Here is an 18,143-nt window from a genome sequence, read left to right as displayed (position 1 = left end):
GGCCCTTGAAGATGAGAGGCTCCGAGTCCGCCTTGGACGCCTTGCGGGTAAAGTGGGCGACTGCCGTCTTTTCTGCTTCAAATGTCGCTCCGCTTCTCCTCTTCCAGTCCAATGCATCGCTGATGATGGTTTTAATGCCCTTGTGAGTACTCTTTGCTGTTGGACCCGCAACCCAGGCTGTGAAATCATCAATGAAGGCATCGCCCCCCCCCCCGTTACTACCAATCCTCCGCTCTACCAGGTCTGCGTTGAAGAAAAGGAACAGGATAGGGGAGAGGAGGACCAGTCCTTGGCAATGTGGAGCTGAACCGTAGCACTCGTTCCCAGGGAATTGTCGGACCTCGCAGTCCCATGAAGAGACAGAATTTTCAGAGAGCTAGAGAACTGCCGTTGACGGTTGTTCCCTTCCCACTGCCTTCGTCTGCCAACGTTCCTTAGCAGCTTGACCTTCTCTAAATTGTAAGGAGCCGGAAATATCTTCTACTAAATCTCTCACATAGGAGGTCCTGACTAGCCTCTCTAGTCCGCCGAACTTCTTAGTTGTCTCAAACCTAAGCGGCACATCCTAGTGATGCAATCATGGAAATAGGTTTCAATTTGTATTCGAGGCAAAGGTTTAAACAATATCTACAATAACCAGACCATGACGGCGCTCATACTCATCAAGCGCCTCCGTCTCTTCCACATTCTCGTAAGGTTCCCATGTCTCCTCTCCGCCTTTCCACTTCACAAGGAGTTGCAAGCTGCCGTCATCCAGCTTTCTATGATCACAAATCTCTTCTACCTCCCACTCTTCGTCACTAGCATTGTCAACTACTGAACGTGTCTGAGGATAATCACACAATTTCTGAGTTTCGCTTCGGGAGGAGGTGGGCTTGAGCTTGTTGTGATACCTCATCCTAATGGCCCCAGGAGTACGTCCTGGAAAATACTCAGTGATCTCGAGCCAGGACAGTCCTTGTTCCTTCAGCCGGTGGATCTTTGCATCTTCTTCTGCCGTGTATCCAGCCCTTTTTGAAGTCGAAGTTGACGTGCGTTGTACTGCACTCTTCTCGCCCCTTTTAGACAGTGTGCTGCTTTGTTTTGCTACGCGGCGTTGCTTGGCTGGAAGGATGGACCCTCGGTTCTTTCTTCTGCGGTAGCCCGTTCCGGGATGTGTGAAATCTCGTGACGACAGTAGGTCAATGCGATCTCGGCTGGTGGATGGCTGTGCAGGTGGCTTGGTGATGACCAGCTCAGGATGGCTAATGCTGTCATCGACCGACAGCATTGGTATGCTTGCATCACTCTCATTGTCACTGCCACCGGCAATTGCATTGACACCCCCGTCTGCTCAGGCGTGTTAGCACAACTGGTTACCCCAAAGGTAGGAAGGTGGCATACATATACCGGTAATGTTGTTGCGTTGGGCTTTGGTGTTGCCATGTCTGAGCTCTCCAATTAGCGGGGAAGGAACGGTGTCCCAGCCGCTATTCAATTCGCTATAATCGGACTCGCTATCACTATAATTCGGTAGATCTTCGGGCTCGATATATCGACGATCCTGTGCATCCGATAGAGGGGCCGCATGTGGGAGAGTTCCTTGGAAGGGGCCTCCGGGGATCCCAGAAAGCTCTGGGCTTGCCAGCACAGGGCTGCTGAAAAGGATTTGCTTGTTGGGGCAGGGGAACTCCATTCTTTCTGTGGGTGAACGGCACGGCTTGCTGGATTTCAGAAGCTGCTAGTGATATGGAGGGAAGCCTGGTTAGAGAGAATATACGTTCTGAAGGTCGAGCATCTTATACGTCCGAGCACCTGAGAATTTATATTTGGGAAAGGGGATGGTACCCGGGAAGTGCATCCTTAGCCACCTGCAAGAGACCTCTCATCAACGAAAGACGCAAACCAGAAAATAAAAGGCGGAAGCAGATTTCGCTAGTGACTGTACTGTACTAGCGCTTCAACTCTGTATTAGGTGAGTATTCTATTTTGATATTCTAGACAGGTATCTCGGTTCGGCGTGGTTAGTTTGTTACATGGTCAGATGAGATATGCCAATGTTAGAAAATAAACTTTGGGTATAAGCAGCGGTGTGATTCTATGAATGGAGCAGTGTTAGGCTATCACCTCCGTTTTTAAACCAACAGAGGGGCGTGCAGCGTTTCGGCTAATTCGGCTAAACGTTAGTAACGGCAGAACTTCTAGTCCCACTTTGAACATAGCGCAAGGGCAACCAGATCCTGCCATAAGCACAATACAGAATAAAGTGAAAGCGAAGGTACAGCGTCGGTTTCTACATGGCCGCTAAAAAAGCCATTTAAGCTGCGGCAGCTCTATGGAACGAAAAACACACTGAAGTCCAGGGAGTGGACTGAGTCTAGCGCAGAACGGCCCTCTCATAGCATGATAGCAATACGTGGTTTCTGGGAACAGCTACATGGCATTCCACATACAACGCTCTTGTTGGCTACTGAATGATTGGCTTGTGTTGTGATTACAGCCCATCTTGTGCCTGCGAGGAGTCATTTCTCGCTGCACCCAAGGAGACAACCATCTGCTCAGGCGAAAAGTCATTTTTGGCTATTACTGCTCCTCGTCATAACCTCCAAATGCAGGCCCAGCTGCCGGCGGCGCCAGAAATGGTTCTCGTGCTCGGATTGGAACTTTGGTGCTGGGCCGACCTACCTGCCTCTGCCAGGGTGTGGCGTGATCAGCAAACCTGACTTCTGAGCAGGACTTATTTCTTGCACCACGACGATGCGCCATCTCGGTCTCTAGCAGAGGTAGCGCCATTCAACTCACGAGCTGAGTTCAGTTGTCTCTGACCAATCCATATGCGAAAGTATAGCCAGAGGTGTAAGGCCAGATGCCGAACTTGCGACTATAGCCCTATCCTCGCTGAACATCTATAAATGGCGTTCTTCCCCATTCTCTCTTTTTCTCCCATTCTCTCTTCTCCATCCCGCTTCTCTTCCTCTTTCATGAAAACCAAACCGAGACTCGTTCAACAATCACCACTCAGCAGCATGGCCTTCTCCGTCTATAGAGGTGGTACTTCCGCAAACGCGACTACCGCACCCCAAGTATTCGGGAACGAAACCACGGCTCCAAGACCTGTTCTGACGAAAACAGCCGCCGGCGAGATTGTCATTTCGTTCCACGAATATGACAATCTTAAGGAGGCAACCAAAGTCCAAATCAGAGTTGTGTACGACAAATTCAAGGATGATACCGACTCGTATAGGGGGATTTTGCGAGCCCTCAACTTCCTTGGCTTTGGCGGATATGCACCGGTATTCACGTCTGGCTTGTTGAACTTATAAGGAGAAATGCGGGGAAATGGCGTGGGGTGTGGAGATATGCTGAGGTACTTCAGAGGTGATTGAGCGGTCCGGGCCTTGGCCTGCAGAGCCCCAAACACGCGATCCAGCTGCTCGCCCTCATTCGGCACGGCCATCTCACTCGCACCTCCTGGCCCATGCCCATGTCCATTCCCATAACCATCCCAAGTTCCCACTTCTTCTCCGTCAGGCCCTTGCACCGGCTGCCGCAACGACGTCTCCCGCGGCCGCCCAGCCTCTGCTCCAGCCCCAGCCCCAGCAGCCCCCGCCCTCTCAGGCTCCAACAGCCTAGCTTCTAAGTTAAGGCTATAATACTAAAAGATATAGTAAATATGAAAGGTAATAATTTAAATAAGACAGGTACGGGGAGGCTTTCGGAATCTTCGGCATGTTGATGGGTCTTTTTGGCTTGGCCACTGTGCCTCTGTGGATATTTGGCAAGCGGATGAGGATCGCAACTAAGGGGCTAGTGGCCCGCCAGGGGTGAGACGAGCCCCTCTCTGGAGAGAAATTCGTAACTCTCCCTATTTAATTGGTCTGCAATGATCCATACCTATTCGTGCTGCAATTAAGTGAAGGACCTGGCGATAACGGTCAACTGGAACGCGCCGCCAGAGCCAGAGCGGCCATCGTCTTCGAAGCGCCAGTCCCTCGCCACCACACACAAGGAGAAGCCCTTGGAGGACCCGCTGGCCTATCCGCTCCCCGGTGACACATGGGAGAGCCCACCAAGCATGTTGATTGAGCCCGACCCCAAAGGATCCTGCGATCAAGATCGTGACAATACCATGCACATAATCCTAGAGAAGCCCAGCGAAGCCAATTCCGGGGACGGGCAGACCGCTGAGAAGATCGAACGGAGCGATATCGTGATTGACGGCGGTAGGGAGGGCCCCGGCACCCCTGGGTCGAGGGCATATACCAAATCCGGAGGGAGGCCAGGTGACATCGGACACCTACCGTATAACGCCAGTGGCAGGAAGTGTAGGTTTGACGGATCGTTGCCATATAAGGTCCGTGATTTGGCGACAAACCTACGTAAGCGCGAAGGGGGGTCATATAAGGGCAAGGACCCGACCAAAGTTTTGATAGGTGAAGGGCGTTATCCGCATACGAAGGGGAGCGGGGATGGGGGTAACCAGGTGCCCTGGCATTGAGAGAAGACTCCGTAAACCATACTGTCCTTGGCGCTAACAGGTACTCTGTGCAGTGAATGCCCTAATCCACTGAAGCTCAGGACTGTGGGTGGTTGGAAAGCCAACAGCCCAGAATTTACCGTACCGCAGCAATTGGGTACCAAAAGATGGGCAACAACTCAATTGATGATGATGTCTGTGTCTCCTTATTCAAAAACAGTTGCCGGCATTTCCCTGATCCTGAGAATCCTGATGTAACGGTCTCAGGTAGTATATGGCAACTAGCTGATGACGACTCTACGAGTACACTGAACTTGGAGAAGAAAAGGTGAGACGACAGACTCTGGTAGCTCGCAAGCATACTTATCCTCGTCGGCGCGCTGGTCTGAGCGCGTTGCTAGAAGGTTCGGTGTGCTGTGGGGCGAGTGGGAATAGCCTCATCCGGGGTCTTGGTATTTGCCGAGAGTCGCCGAGGCTCGCACCGCGCCCAGCCCGTTACACCTGATGCCAAGCCACTAGTTACCCCAGAACTGCCCTTCCTGATCACCTGCCAAATATAACGGTTCTTTGATGCTTCACGACTGTCTTTAGCTGATTAGCAGGGTCCGACTTCAAGTTCAACGCGCCGTTTATAGAGTGCTAAATTTAGGTAGATACTGTAACTAAACGGTCTATAGATATCTCAGAGCTCTAGAGGTAATGCCGTGACTTCTATATAAAGCCTCGATATAGACAAGATACTCACCAATGTTAGAAAATGTACTTTATCGGCTTCTAACGCAACCTATCTATAATGTCACGGGCGGGACAGGCTGATAGTCCAATGGCAGTTGTATTCGTGCTAAGCTACAATCTGGGCTCTATTCCGTCAGGTACGGGCAGGCTTGATTGTCAAGACGTAGCTCGAGGAGCTACGAACAGATCTCGCGGCAGCGAGGTGCAGAATCCTCAACCCACAGGGGCCCGTGCTTTCCACATGCCGGGTTCCACCCATGGGTCCTGGCAGGCACGGCGCAATCGCCGTGACATATAATATCACCTGATTCCTCACTACAAAACTACAAGCTAGCGGTATCAGGACGTAGGAGCCCACTCTAGAGGTTTACAGGCTGCCTGATTGGGAATCAAAAGCGGTAAGCTCCAAGAGCAATCCCAAGAGCGCAAGCTAGAGCTGGCCTTGACTTACGATCTAAGTTTGGTCCCTCTATAGCATTTGGTTTCCGGCAACCTAAATCAGTGGCCTGAAGTCTAGACGCTAGGCGGTAGGTACAATACATAACTACAAATAAGAACTGCCAACCGCGCCGCGCTACTAGCTATACTCTCTACAATGGCATTCTTAAGTGCTCCCGAGAACCCGTTTTGCGTTGTCCCGGTCAGACGTCAATGTATAACCAACTCGCTAGAGAGCTCGCGCTACGACGACTCAGCTACCTACGTCTTCACAATTCTGTGACGGATGGTGCCCGTCTACCTGGCGATTACCCATGGATTAGGGTTCGATTCTAATTGGCGGTCTGGAGGGCCACCACTCCGTTTTCTGACGCGACAGACGCGCATCCTGTATCTTCTCCTCCTTTCCTCCTTAGCTTTCGATTAGCAGAATTGAGTCGGCATTTGCAGTGCCCCAGTGCCTCGCCTTGATGCCACTTGTCTCTCACAAATTCCCTATGACTTCTGTAAGCCGTTTCAACATATCACTATACATTTGCGTGAAGGATACACTTTCGACGAGGGTCAAGCGGCTATTATATGGGGCCATACAGTCACCAACAATCTAGTGATAGGTTGACAGGTATTATATAGGGGCGCAGGACCTGAGAAAATGAGCGCAATCTAACAGGTATCGCGAACGAAAAAGACTGCCTTCTCCGACTAGCGCTTTCCTGACACCCTCCCAACGACTTGGTCGAATACCCTAATCCATATGAACGATAATACTGTAACAATCACTCGCAAAACCTACAAGACCGACTCACAACCATTCAAAATTAAAGGACGGACTATTGAACCCCAGGGCTACGTCGAGAATCTTGGCGTGGTGATAGATGCGAAACTAAAGTATAAAGAACACATTTGGAGGGCAGCGTCCAGGGGCTTGGAGGCAGCAATGGCACTACGGCATCTCTAATGTCTGTCTACATCAACAGCGCGGTAGTTGTTTATATGCACAGTCGTCCCGGAGGGCTCAGCGCGACAAGCCCTCAAAGCAATGTGTAATTAGGGTGTTCTATCTGCGTTGTCAAAGCGGCATCAAAGCTGTGTTTGGCGTTCAGCACGAACGATACCAGGAGGTGACTCGCAAATTGGCGTCATTAGATTAATATCAATACTAGCCCTATGTTCCGAGTCCATGATGATCGGCTGGGATGTAAATCACCTTGCCCTCAATCTGCAGCTGACTCCTGAGTTTGGAGATCAAGGGCAAGGGGTACCGGTTCTTGACTGTGTGATCGTTCAGCTGTCGGTAGTCCACGCATATGCGAAGCTTCCCGTCCTTTTTAGGAACAAACAGGACCGGGTAGCCCGCCGGTGATGTTGATTGTCGGATGTATCCTCTCTTGAGATTCTCCTTGAGGTACCTTTTGGGCTCCGCGTCTTGCTTCTCGTTGGTGTGGTACACCTTGAAGAACTTCAACTGGGCACCTTCCTTGAGCTTGATCTCATGGTCCTATGGACTATGCTCTGGCAACCCTTCTATGTGTTTGGCTTCAAATGCTGGGTGTCCTCGGTAGTCGTCCGGGATCTGCCCTGTTCCATCGACTCCCGACGAGGCTGTCCTCCCGATCGCCATCGTGGGCATTTCCGGCCGCTTCCCCGGCGATGCTGAGAACCCCAAGAAGCTGTGGGACATGATGGCCGAGGGCAGAAGTGCCCTCTCTGATATCCCCGCGGACCGGTTCAACGTCGATGCTTTCTACCATCCCCACAATGAACGCCAAGGCATCTCCGTCATTGTCTGTTGTGGATTGGGTATGTGAGGATGTTACTAAAAGTTCTCCAGTTGCCGTTCGTCCAGTCGTAAACTGGATCCGCATCCCGTACGTACGTGTATCGAATATCCAATCCATCACCCCCGGTGGGCAATAATGACATGTGCTGGTCAGGCAAGGAATAGCTGGGGCTCAGACATGGACTGCATGTCTGGGTGTCACTTATCGAGCCCAGGACTGTCTTAAGCCGAGATCAGACCGAGAAACTCTCCCGTTTCGTCCCAATCGATATTCTTCAAGTGCCAGGCACATGTATGGATGGTGTAGGGGAACGGTAGGTGCTAAGAATGAGAATGCAGTTACCTGGGCGCAGGGCCGCCCACTTGGCCTGCTACGGGTTGGGCCCCTCCTGGTTTCAGACCGATGAGTACCGAATATGCTGCAGGGAATGGCTGAGACCTGCCAGGCTGTCACCACTGCAGACAAGGAAGCGGCACAAGGAGGGTGCGGGGCGGCGTTGAGCCGGAATCAGTTGTTGGCCCCCTCCATACCATCTGAAACAAAGCGAGCATCCGAATTTGATCTCAAGAAACGAAAATAACCTTATGGCCCTCTGTCAGAAGACCACTAGAACGGCGGCTCTCCTGGCTGGGGGTCTGAAGGACCGCCCCGAGATATCATCCAAACCGCTGACCGCTACACTAACTCTTATAACCACGCTCCTTGCCCCTCAAGAATCCATTGCAACATTAGACAGTATCCGAACCTTGAACCCCCTCCCAACCGGTACTCCTATCACAGCCTCCGATTGCCCTTCGGCTCGGCATCAATCATTAAGAGAGAATGGCGTCTGCTCAACTCCGACCCGTGCCCCAGCAACTGGCTATCTTCAAGAACAAGGTCGCCAGCGAGACCCAGACCTTCTTCGTCAAGGAGCAGGGCGACAAGTTCGACGTCACGACCCTCGACGGGCTACGATGGATGAGTGTCGTCCCAGAAGCGGGCAGGATAGTATGGAATGCCCGCAAGCACGTCAAGGATGCTCAAGGCAATATCGTCTTCGACTTCATCCAGAAGGGCTTCCCCCACCAAGCGACCACCTTCGCCGTAGTGGAAAAGAACAGCAAGAAGGAGCACATGCGTCTCAAAAAGAAGTTTTCCCGTGAGTGTTAGGTTTAGCTTTCCCTGTCACAGAAACTCATTTCACTGCTATAACTGACGTCCATCTGTATGTGTTATACCTACCTTAGTCTTTCGTTTCAAAGCTCAGGGCAAATTCACTACAATTAGCGGCACCCCTGTCAAGCTCATCATGAAGGGCAACCGGTCAGGCCTCTCGATCAACGTCACCGATAAGTCGAGCGGCACAGTCGCCGGCCGCATCGAGCGCTACGTACAAGACGCGACATTGAAAAAGGTCATGAAGGAGGCCATGCCTGGCAGGCAGAATTATCTTGTCACGGTTGCGCCTGGTGTCGACCCGGCCCTGATGGTGGCCATGTGTATCTATATGGATGAGATCAACGAGCAGTCCGGGACGAGGTAGACGGATTGGTACTATTCGTATCTGGTGGGCAGTAATACCTGGGACCGGCGGGCAGTTGCGAAGGCACTCTGCCTCAAGTCTGTAATCGTGAAAGCGATAGCCCGGAATCTGGGTGGTCTTCTCCGTACTTGCGTAGTACGAGAATTTGTTGTTGGTCGTCGTGGTGAACGCTGCTTCGAGTCCAGTAACCCATTCCTGGAGGTCAAGCTGTCTGTGCTCGTTGATCGAGATGACGGCTACTGGCAACAACAGGGATGACTGGCTAAAATTCTCGCAGCGCAGGCGTTTCGCCTGGACAGCGATGGGTTACTACAGGGCACTGCTGTCTTGGCTGAAGCCAGAAATGGCTCCCCAGATTTCGCCCCTTCAACTCTGCTAATCCACCCGGCGGGCTTGACCCGCAATGGCAACTCTTTCTCGTCTCCTCTTGCCCACGCCTCGGTTTGCTCTTCCGTTGGTCTTGCAGTGTTTGAATTTCTCACTGTTCTTCTCGCCGTCTTTTTCGCCGTATTTCTCGCCGTCCTCGCCTGTATGCCATTGATGGTTGCTCCCTCGCGCGGTGCCTCCATTCTGCTGCCCCGAGAAACTTGGGGTGTGGGACTAGAATACTCCCAGGAGCCATTTCTGGCTCTCGCCCAAGGCTAAATCGTTGCGCTGGCAGGCAATCACCATCCTTGCCCAGAAAAACTCTTGAGGGAGGAGCCGTTTCCGGCTCCAGCAAAGGCAGGGATTATTCCCTGCAAAGCCGTTTCTGGCTCGACCAAGAGCAAAATTGCCAGATATGATCCTTGTAATCTGTAGTACTGTGCCCGCCCCTGCCCGATGGCTGCGCTCGAGAAGCAGCACTTAGAGCATGATCTTGAACTATCGGTGGACGTATCGGGCACGTCGTCTGCCTCTAAAACTGGCTCCTGACAGCCCGGCGCCAGACCTCTCTACGAAAGGCAGCATCTGCCTTTGAAGTTGAAGCACATGTGCTGGAAGGCTTCTTTCCGGGCACCTCAGAGGTTTTTTTTAGAGGGGTTTCGGTCCCCTCCTTTCCTATCCATGGAACGACGTTCGGGCTGCCTTCCTTAAAGCCCGGGATGAACGACCTCGCAAATCCGGGGTCAGTCAGAAGGCAGACTGGATGCCTATGGACTGCACAAAGGCACTCAACATACTGGTCTGTCGGTGATATATAAGAAACTTAGTATTGCGCTAATTATATGTGTAGATAGCGAGAAACGCAGAGCTCTTGGTCCACGGCGACCCAAATGCGTTCCACGGTGATGGGCAAGTATGTATCCGAAACCATGGTCGCATGCAACTCCCTGTGAAAGCATCTGACGAGCACTTTGCATTGACTTGGTTGCAACGAGACAATCAAGGCCTCAAAGCCTAGCTAAATTGCCGGTTTGCATATGTGGTATAACTGGCGCTCGTCCTTGTATGTCGCCTTACAATTCAAGGTGCCACGAGTAAGTTTGAGACACTCCACCTCCATGAATATGAGTCTTTCCGAGCCCTCTAACACGCACCGCGATATACAGAACGTAATCTGTGTAGCCTTTCCATTGTACCAATCCATCTCATAAGAATTCTTCTCGTATTGCCACTGCAACCGAGATCCGGGCTTGAGCTCCTCACCAATGACCATTCGAACTATGTCTAATGCAGGTTTTGCCAAGTCAAATATCCTTCTCTCGTTTGTCGTTCTTTCAAGCGCGTCGATATCAACAGGTGGAAGGAGTGGTAGCATTCCAATTGGGACCATGATCTCGGCCCTGCGGTCTGTCCACCCGTCTCCTTTAACATCCAGGAAAACTTTGAATCTTTTTGCCATTGTGTTGTGTAGTCGACCTGGCCTCGGAATGTGGTGTATGTCCTCGAATAATAGATAGCAGGAAACACGGATGATCTGTAGAGTTCTAATACTTTGTGATACGTAATGACTGCTTTGGCTGAATTGAGCTGACCGGATGGACAGATCAAAAGATATCGCACTGTAAGAAGCAGTGAGCTGGCGGTTGGAAGGAGGAGAGTAGGGTATTTATCTACAGAGAAGCCTAGAGCACAAGCTTAGGCCGTAGCTTGCATTAGCTCACCCGAGAGCCATTGCAGCGAAGTGCTGTCTTGACTGGAGCTAGAAATGGCTCCCCAGGTTTCCCCCCTTTAAAGAACACACCGCCTAGCATCTCCCACAGGCACGTCACCGTCATCTCCAGAACCTGTCGGCGCTTGCAGCCATCAAACCACCACGACGTCAAATCTACCAGTCGGCGAAACTACTAAAGCAAAGAGGGAACTCGGTCAACTTCGTGTGGATTCCAGCGGAAAGCGACTTCACGCTGGGAGCAGAGGCAAAAGCGGCAGCACAGAGAGCGACGAAGCAAGGACCAGCACCAGACTGCCGACCACACCAGGCAAAGTCGACAACGATCAGGCTCGCAATAACCAGATATCAACAAGGGGGAGCACTCCCAGAGAACGTGGGCAAGTTCTCAAAGGCCATGGACACAGCGCTGCCAGGCAAGCACACTCGCGACCTTTATGACAAGCCGAAGCGAAGAGAGGCCAGTGTGTTAGCGCAACTCCGCACAGGAATGACAAGGTTGAACCGCTTCCTAGGCAGGATAGGAGCGGTCGAATCCGATCGATGTGCCTGCGGACACGCAAGGGAAACAGTGAAACACTTCCTGCTGCGATGCGTGAGATGGACAGCGTTGAGGGAAGACATGCTACAGTGCACAACAACAAGACGAAGGAGCCTCTCGTTCTATTTGGGAGGGAAAGCACCATCAGATCCGAAGCAGTGGTCACCAGACATGAAAGCGGTCCGCGCGGCGATCAAATATGCGATGGCAACGGGGAGGCTGGACCCGGACGACGAGCCAGGACCGAGCCAACCGCAGTGAAGGAGCCTAACGAACACCGCACAGGCCCAACCAGCAGGTCCCGCTTTAGCTGCTGAAGATAGGACGCTGAACACTTGGGGAACGCGGCCTCCAAGTCGATCTGCTCACAACTGAAAAGAGGCATGGGGTGGCGTTGATGGAAGAGAACCGTAGGGGCTTGTACGAGACCAAGGCAAAAATGGGATGATCCGGATGTAGCTAGCGTGCCAAGGCCCTTTAGGCCTCCGGGCGAAATAAAATCCATCCATCTAGTGTCGGCGATCGATGGGCTGCGTCTAGGAGCGTCCTTGCATCCTGCTCAGCCATGACTGATGTTGCGCAGAGTATCGGCTAGTGCTGTCGTGAAGTCGTCATAAGTCTCCGAGCGGTGTTGATGACTTGCGTCCTCACGCTCAAGCCAACCTGTTGCGGGGTGGACGTGTTGTTGGGACAGCCTTGTGCCAACCCAACGAGCCTTCGTTTGGGTTAGTGCCAAAGACCCACAGCAACTCGTCGAATCTTGACAAGTCGCTGTGGGTCCTGATCGTGCCTCCTGATTGCTCGAAGTGTCGCGATAGACCGCGGGACCACGTGCCTTCCTTGCCCCAGTTTCCTCTCCAGAAGCTTAGCTTTCCAACCACCAAGCAATCCACCCACGGTTGACATCTCCCTATTCTGTATCCCAGACAACTACTACTAACCTCCAACATTCCTTTCAAATATCATCCGTATTGCCGTCAGCCCTAGAAGCAGGTGGGGATAGAAGAAACGGTGCCATTGCGAGTTACCTGGCTCTGGGAATCACGTCCGGTCGTGCACTCGGCACCCGGCCCTGCGGATGCATTCTTTGGCTTCACCCGCCGCTGCTGCCCATCCGTCCGCGAGTCACCCACACCTCACCACACCTGTCTGGATACTGCATCACTGCCACCGCCTGACCCCGCATCACCACCCCACAGGACCCCAACCCAAGTCTTTGTCCTTTTCCTCCCTTACCCTTTTTTCCCCCGAACACTCTTGCCCATCCCGAAGCTGCAGCAGCCATGTCAGAAAGGCTGCCAACCTCAAACCGGAAGGGGCATGGTGGCCAGGGACTTTTTTGCCCATGCCCTCGGACTTACGACCCTTGATACAACTGCGATAACATCCATAATCGCACCTCGCGATTGACTCCCATTTGTGTATGACCGAGCTCCTCTCCCATTTCGGAGTGGCGACATGTTCGTGCACCGCCCCCTGTTATTCCGCTCCTCACATTGGCAACATGTCTAACTACCTGCTGCCCTCGGCACTGAACGCTATGAAAGATTTTCGGTAGGCGATGTTTAGAGTTCACATGGAAGGGTTTAGAATCTTCAAGGAAGACGGTTGCGAGGGATAACAATACCAGTCTGAATATATCACATAGTTAACCGTCCCTTGAACAAACTCAAGTTCTAATGATCGTTTGACCACCTTCTCTCCGTCTATCCCCCTCTTTATTCACCCATGCAGTCAATTTCTCTTTTGAGATCTCTGCGAGAACTTCGGAACGGGAGACCTCCCCATTGCGAGATTTCTCAAACAGGGGTTGTAGTACCTCAACACAGTACCGGCACATTACCTCCACCAGCTCCGTATCTAGATTCTGGCGATCCTCCCGCAAGAGAATCGCACTTCCCTTCGTATTCCAGTTGTCGGATATACCCCATCGCTCTTCAAATGGATCTATTTCAAGCATAAGCGCCTTGGCATATGGATTCTCCCAGTTACCACCTTCGGCCTCGGCATCACTTTGGCGCTCCATCTCCGTCTCCCTCACTTGGCACACTCTGATCTCAAAACCTATTAGCGCCATAGACAGATCCGAGACATCGCTCATGCTCCCGTTAAAATCCCTATCCACCCAAACCGAAGCAAAGGTCTCCCGTCCGTAGAGCTCATGCTCAAGTGGGCTGCAGATTTTGAGAGCTCGGACCGAATTTTGGCTAGGAATGTCATGGATCGTGTCGTCGAAATACGTACTGAAGAAGTCGAGCGTGTACCGGAAGTCCATAAGTGTCATGTCGCTGTGTTCAGCGGCGCCACGGTGTGAGGGCCCGTTCATGACGACGTAGTTGCCGTAAGTGGTTTTTGGGACAGTCATGCCGATACACGCTTCCACGGCTCTGTGCACAGATTTGTTGATGGTCTTATCGTAGTCGGCGTAGTAGATCGTCATCCAATATCCTAAGTCGATTCCCCGCCGTTTGTTCGTCCTGAAAGGGAGAGTCCAGAGTAGTCTTTCCGGAAAAGGTAGTGAGCCAAGAAAATGGTCAAAAAAGGGCTGGTACATCGGTCCTTCTGTATGCTCAAAGGGAACCCAAACGAGCCGCGGCGAGCCCTGGTCTCTTGGGAAGTAGATTCCTACCCGAAAGTCCTCTGACGGGCGGGCCTCCAGGAAGGGAACGAACTTGCGACACAGTATCTTGTGAGATGGCCAGTCAATTGTCTGGCATCTCTTGGAACAGTAAGAGATTGCAAAGCAACCGCAACACCGTCGGCCAGGCCATTGACACATGACGCAAAGTGTGCGTATGTCTCGACAGTAGATTTCCTGCGGTCTCTGAGACCTGGGGTCGAGCCTGGGCAAAATCAAAGGGTTAGCAGCATGAAACTGGGGCTAAGGAGTCTCAAGTTGGCATTACAAAATCTGCATCTTTTCCCGATACTCCTTGGCGGCTTTCTCGACCGTTTCTCGATCAGCAGCCCTATGCGTTAGATGTATCATGTCGGCCGTTTTCAGGTCCGAAACAGCGGATGACTGGTATACGATATTAGGCGGTGACCGAGGCCCGGGCTGTAGGAGCAATTGGATCTGTCTCCTGATAACGTTACACAGCTTGTTCAGTCTATCGCGTGCCGTAATACCGGATCCCGGGGGCAAGGCAGATACAGCCCAATTCGGATGGCAAACTCCATGTCTGCCTCGAACACCGGGCTTCAAGGGTGACAGCGCGATGAATTCATCGCAGAGGAAACACGCCTTCTTGCTGCAACCGAAGTATGCCAATGTGGGTGCCAATGAAGGGTCTGCTTCGTATCGCATGAGAAGCTGGATTTCGCAATGGTTGTGAAGTTGACGGGAACAGTCATCTCTGAAGTAGCGAGTTTTTCGGCTTGCTGAGGCCGGAATAAAAGCGTTCAAGCTGCAGGGGAGGCCGAGATTTTGCCAGGCTTCGGCGATTGAGGGGATCTGATGACTTCCTAGTTTGATAAGAGGCGGCACCTTCAGGGGGATGAATCGGATTGTGCGAAAGTTGGGCAACAGCTGCGTGATGGTGACCAGTGTCCGGAGAATTGTAACCGGTCGCGCCAATTGTTTCCACCACAAGAGAAGCTTGCTCGAATCCACGGAGGGCGCAAGTGACCCGAGTTGTATCCGTGCACTGTCAGGGGAACGAATTGCACCACTTGCCAAAGCTACCATCTCTCGCCGGTCGGTACGGGCTCGACTGCTGTCCCTTTCCAACATATTGAAGGAACGGATCTTCCAGAATAATGATTGTACAGCGGCTGGAGTTGATATCCCTGCTGCGGCGCAACACCCCAGAAGACAAGGCCGTTCCGGCCCAGACGCTAGGCGTTCTGGGACAGGGAGAGGAATGAGCACCCGCTTTACCAAGCATTGTGTCTTTTGAATACAAGAGTCGAGTCTGCTCGCATTGTAGTCGATGGTCTTGGCGATAAAAGAGTGTAAGAATTGTATGGTCTCGTCTCGCCTGGCCTCTGCGTCGACTTTTGGCTGATTTAGTCCCGAGATATCAAGGCGAAAAAAGCATAGACACGCTACTCACCACTGCTCCCGGCGGCCAGGAATCCTGTCAGTGAAGACAAATACTCCTCATCATCTGTTCGGAATCCGGCATTTCGCGACAAATCCACCTCGACCAAATCCTCGCTTTCCCTCAGAGCTGCCGCGGTGACGGTCGCACCGCCCTTTGAGTGGGAGAGAAGCTCAGCTACGCCGTTAAGGAACTTTTTGCGAACATTGGTGTCATGTGGCGTCAAAAGATCCGTGTCTTGCGTTAATATTTCGGCATCGACGTCTTCGTCAGAATCTGCCTCCTCATCACTGTCCGCATCTAGGGGTAAACCTGCGCACGTCTTCTGTAGGTGGTCTTTGTTTGAAATAGTCTCAGTATAAGGATTCATATAGGACAGGATATGAGACGCCCAAACGACCCGGGCAAGCTCGGGTGATGCTATGGAAGTTGGTGATTCCATAATGATAAATTCTCGTCGACTCTGTTGCTCAGGGATGGGATGCAGTAGACGAACGAAAATCTAGACAGGACTCGAAAAGCCGCACAAGCTGGAAAGTGAGGGTGATTGACAGGCAGATGGCTGCACGCGGGGTTGTTGGTGGGTCCCACTCGCTGCGTCGATAAGCTCCACAATGCACTCTTTACATCGCACATTTCTACTGTGCTTTACAGTCACTGTCCGGTCTTGGCACTAGCTGTGGGAATGTTGATGCTACCAGCACACCGATCACGGTTCAGCCATAAATCGCTTTCCTCATTGTACCGATGACGAGGGAAGCTTTGTGACTCATTCCTGTCGGAAGTACCTGGTAGATCAAGTGGATATTGAAGGTCTTTTTTGGTGGGGTGTCAGGCGATGACCCCGCAGATGACGAAGGCCGCGGCAGGCGGACCGCCGTGATACATGGGGTGGGAGGGATGGGCAAGACCCAATTGGTCGCGGCTTACGCCAAACGACACCGGGAAGACTATTCAGCCGTCTTCTGGCTGAATGCCAGAGACGAGACGTCGCTGAGGCAGGGATTCGCGAGAGCCGCCGACCGCATTTTACGCGAACATCCGTCGGTCGTCTATGTAAGGAATGCGGTAGAGAGCCGCGACCTCAACGAAGCAGTACAGGCCGTCAAGTGGTGGCTCGACAGCGACAAGAACGACCGCTGGCTGGTTATCTACGACAATTACGACAATCCGAGGCTAGGCGGAGGTGGAGACGGTGGGCCAAACGAGGGGCAGGGCGGGGGATTGGAGGGCGATAGAGATGCGAACGTCGCCAAAGGGTACGACATCCGGCCGTTTCTTCCCGATGCTCATCACGGCGCTATCGTCATCACGACGCGGTCATCCAGAGTCACGGTCGGCCATCGCATCCCGATTGGGAAGCTGAAAGACCTTGAGGACAGCCTTGAGATTCTGGCTTACTCCTCGAACAGACACGATCTACGCAAGGGTATGTAACGGCCATGAACAAGACGTGAATGGAATGTGAAACGGGACTAAATGTGGTCTGTAGATGCCGCTGCAGTTCAACTTGCGTGGGAACTCGACGGACTGCCGCTTGCCCTCTCGACCGCTGGCGCCTATCTCGATAACGTGGCGACGACTTTCGCCGAATACCTCGAGATGTACCGAAAGTCGTGGCTCCGCCTGCAGAAGACTACCCCAGGGCTCCTCTCGTATGAAAACCTGGCCCTGTACTCTACATGGGACATCTCGTACGCGCAGATAGAGCAGCAGAACACGACGTCGGCGAGGCTACTGCGGCTCTGGGTGTACTTCGGCAACGAGGATCTGTGGTTTGAGCTGCTGCTCAGGGGCCGCTTGAGTGGGCCGCAATGGTTTCGAGAACTGACGGGGGGCGTGCTCAACTTTACAGAGGCGATTCGAGTGCTGTGCGACTACGGGCTGGTCGAAGCGGACACGTCGTCGAATGGACTGGGGACGGAGTCGCGTGGGTACGGCATGCATGGCTGTGTACACGCATGGACGGTACACGTGCTGAACGAGGTGAGGGATATCGAAATGGCGCAGCTGGCGATGAGGTGCGTGGGGTTGCATGTGCCGATGGACACGGAGTGCGGATACTGGGTTGGTACAACGGCGGCTGATACAACATGCCGATCGTTGTTTGCAGATGGTGGTGATGGAAGGAATATCGATTATGGAAGGGGACGAGTGGATTCTGCACGCCCTAGGCAATCTCTTCTTATATCAGGGCCGGCTCAGCGACGCCGAAGCTATGTACGAGCGGGCACTCCGAGGTTACGAGAAGGCTCTGGGACGGGAACACACGTCGACGCTAAACACGGTCAACAATCTCGGCAACCTCTATAATACTCAGGGACGGCTTAGCGATGCCGAGGCTATGTACGAGCGGGCACTTCGAGGCTATGAGAAGGCGCTGGGGCCGGAACACACGTCGACGGTAGACACGGTCAACAATCTCGGCAACATCTATGTAGATCAGGGCCGTCTCGGCGACGCCGAGGCCATGTACGAGCGGGCCCTGCGAGGCTACGAGAAGGCGCTGGGACCGGAACACACGTCGAC

At 52.8% G+C, this 18,143-nt stretch overlaps 5 protein-coding genes and 1 pseudogene across 6 annotated transcripts in view; 3 read left to right on the top strand and 3 right to left on the bottom strand.

Moving 5' to 3' along the window:
• Positions 1-580: 580 nt before the first annotated feature.
• Positions 581-1,854, bottom strand: N657DRAFT_651249 (uncharacterized protein). The gene is made up of 3 exons (XM_062794122.1): positions 1,760-1,854; positions 1,384-1,699; positions 581-1,329 (listed from the first exon to the last, which is right to left on the bottom strand). The coding sequence occupies exons 2-3, from the start codon at positions 1,673-1,675 to the stop codon at positions 617-619; spliced, it is 1,005 nt and encodes a 334-aa protein (XP_062642253.1). The 5' UTR covers positions 1,676-1,699; positions 1,760-1,854; the 3' UTR covers positions 581-616.
• Positions 1,855-6,863: 5,009 nt separating this feature from the next.
• Positions 6,864-7,474, bottom strand: N657DRAFT_713888 (annotated as a pseudogene; the record flags this gene model as incomplete). The annotated part of the gene is made up of 1 exon: positions 6,864-7,474. A coding segment is annotated over one exon (307 nt), but the record flags the coding sequence as incomplete, so codon positions are not given.
• A 758-nt stretch (positions 7,475-8,232) lies between these two features.
• N657DRAFT_638008 (uncharacterized protein) lies at positions 8,233-8,935 on the top strand (the record flags this gene model as incomplete). The annotated part of the gene is made up of 2 exons (XM_062791555.1): positions 8,233-8,551; positions 8,640-8,935. 2 exons carry the CDS (start codon positions 8,233-8,235, stop codon positions 8,933-8,935), a joined length of 615 nt encoding a protein of 204 aa, XP_062642252.1.
• A 3,627-nt stretch (positions 8,936-12,562) lies between these two features.
• Positions 12,563-13,129, top strand: N657DRAFT_372546 (uncharacterized protein). Its single transcript, XM_062787050.1, has 2 exons — positions 12,563-13,031; positions 13,094-13,129. Exon 1 carries the CDS (start codon positions 12,650-12,652, stop codon positions 12,953-12,955), a length of 306 nt encoding a protein of 101 aa, XP_062642251.1. The 5' UTR covers positions 12,563-12,649; the 3' UTR covers positions 12,956-13,031; positions 13,094-13,129.
• Positions 13,130-13,179: 50 nt separating this feature from the next.
• Positions 13,180-16,323, bottom strand: N657DRAFT_651246 (uncharacterized protein). The gene is made up of 3 exons (XM_062794121.1): positions 15,627-16,323; positions 14,478-15,567; positions 13,180-14,414 (listed from the first exon to the last, which is right to left on the bottom strand). The coding sequence occupies exons 1-3, from the start codon at positions 16,054-16,056 to the stop codon at positions 13,241-13,243; spliced, it is 2,694 nt and encodes an 897-aa protein (XP_062642250.1). The 5' UTR covers positions 16,057-16,323; the 3' UTR covers positions 13,180-13,240.
• A 368-nt stretch (positions 16,324-16,691) lies between these two features.
• N657DRAFT_651245 (TPR-like protein) overlaps positions 16,692-18,143 on the top strand; it is a 2,305-nt gene continuing 853 nt past the window's right edge. Inside the window, exons 1-3 of the mRNA XM_062794120.1 lie at positions 16,692-17,043; positions 17,094-17,544; positions 17,762-18,137. Of these exons, the coding sequence (XP_062642249.1) occupies positions 17,094-17,544; positions 17,762-18,137 (827 nt within the window). The 5' untranslated portion in view covers positions 16,692-17,043. The remainder of the gene's footprint in view (positions 17,044-17,093; positions 17,545-17,761; positions 18,138-18,143) is intronic.

Source organism: Parathielavia appendiculata (genome assembly GCF_033297405.1).
Source record: "Parathielavia appendiculata strain CBS 731.68 unplaced genomic scaffold N657scaffold_45, whole genome shotgun sequence".
Taxonomy (NCBI): domain Eukaryota; kingdom Fungi; phylum Ascomycota; class Sordariomycetes; order Sordariales; family Chaetomiaceae; genus Parathielavia; species Parathielavia appendiculata.
The sequence above is the reverse complement of the archived record's forward strand: the minus strand, read 5'-3'. Positions and strand labels throughout refer to the sequence as shown.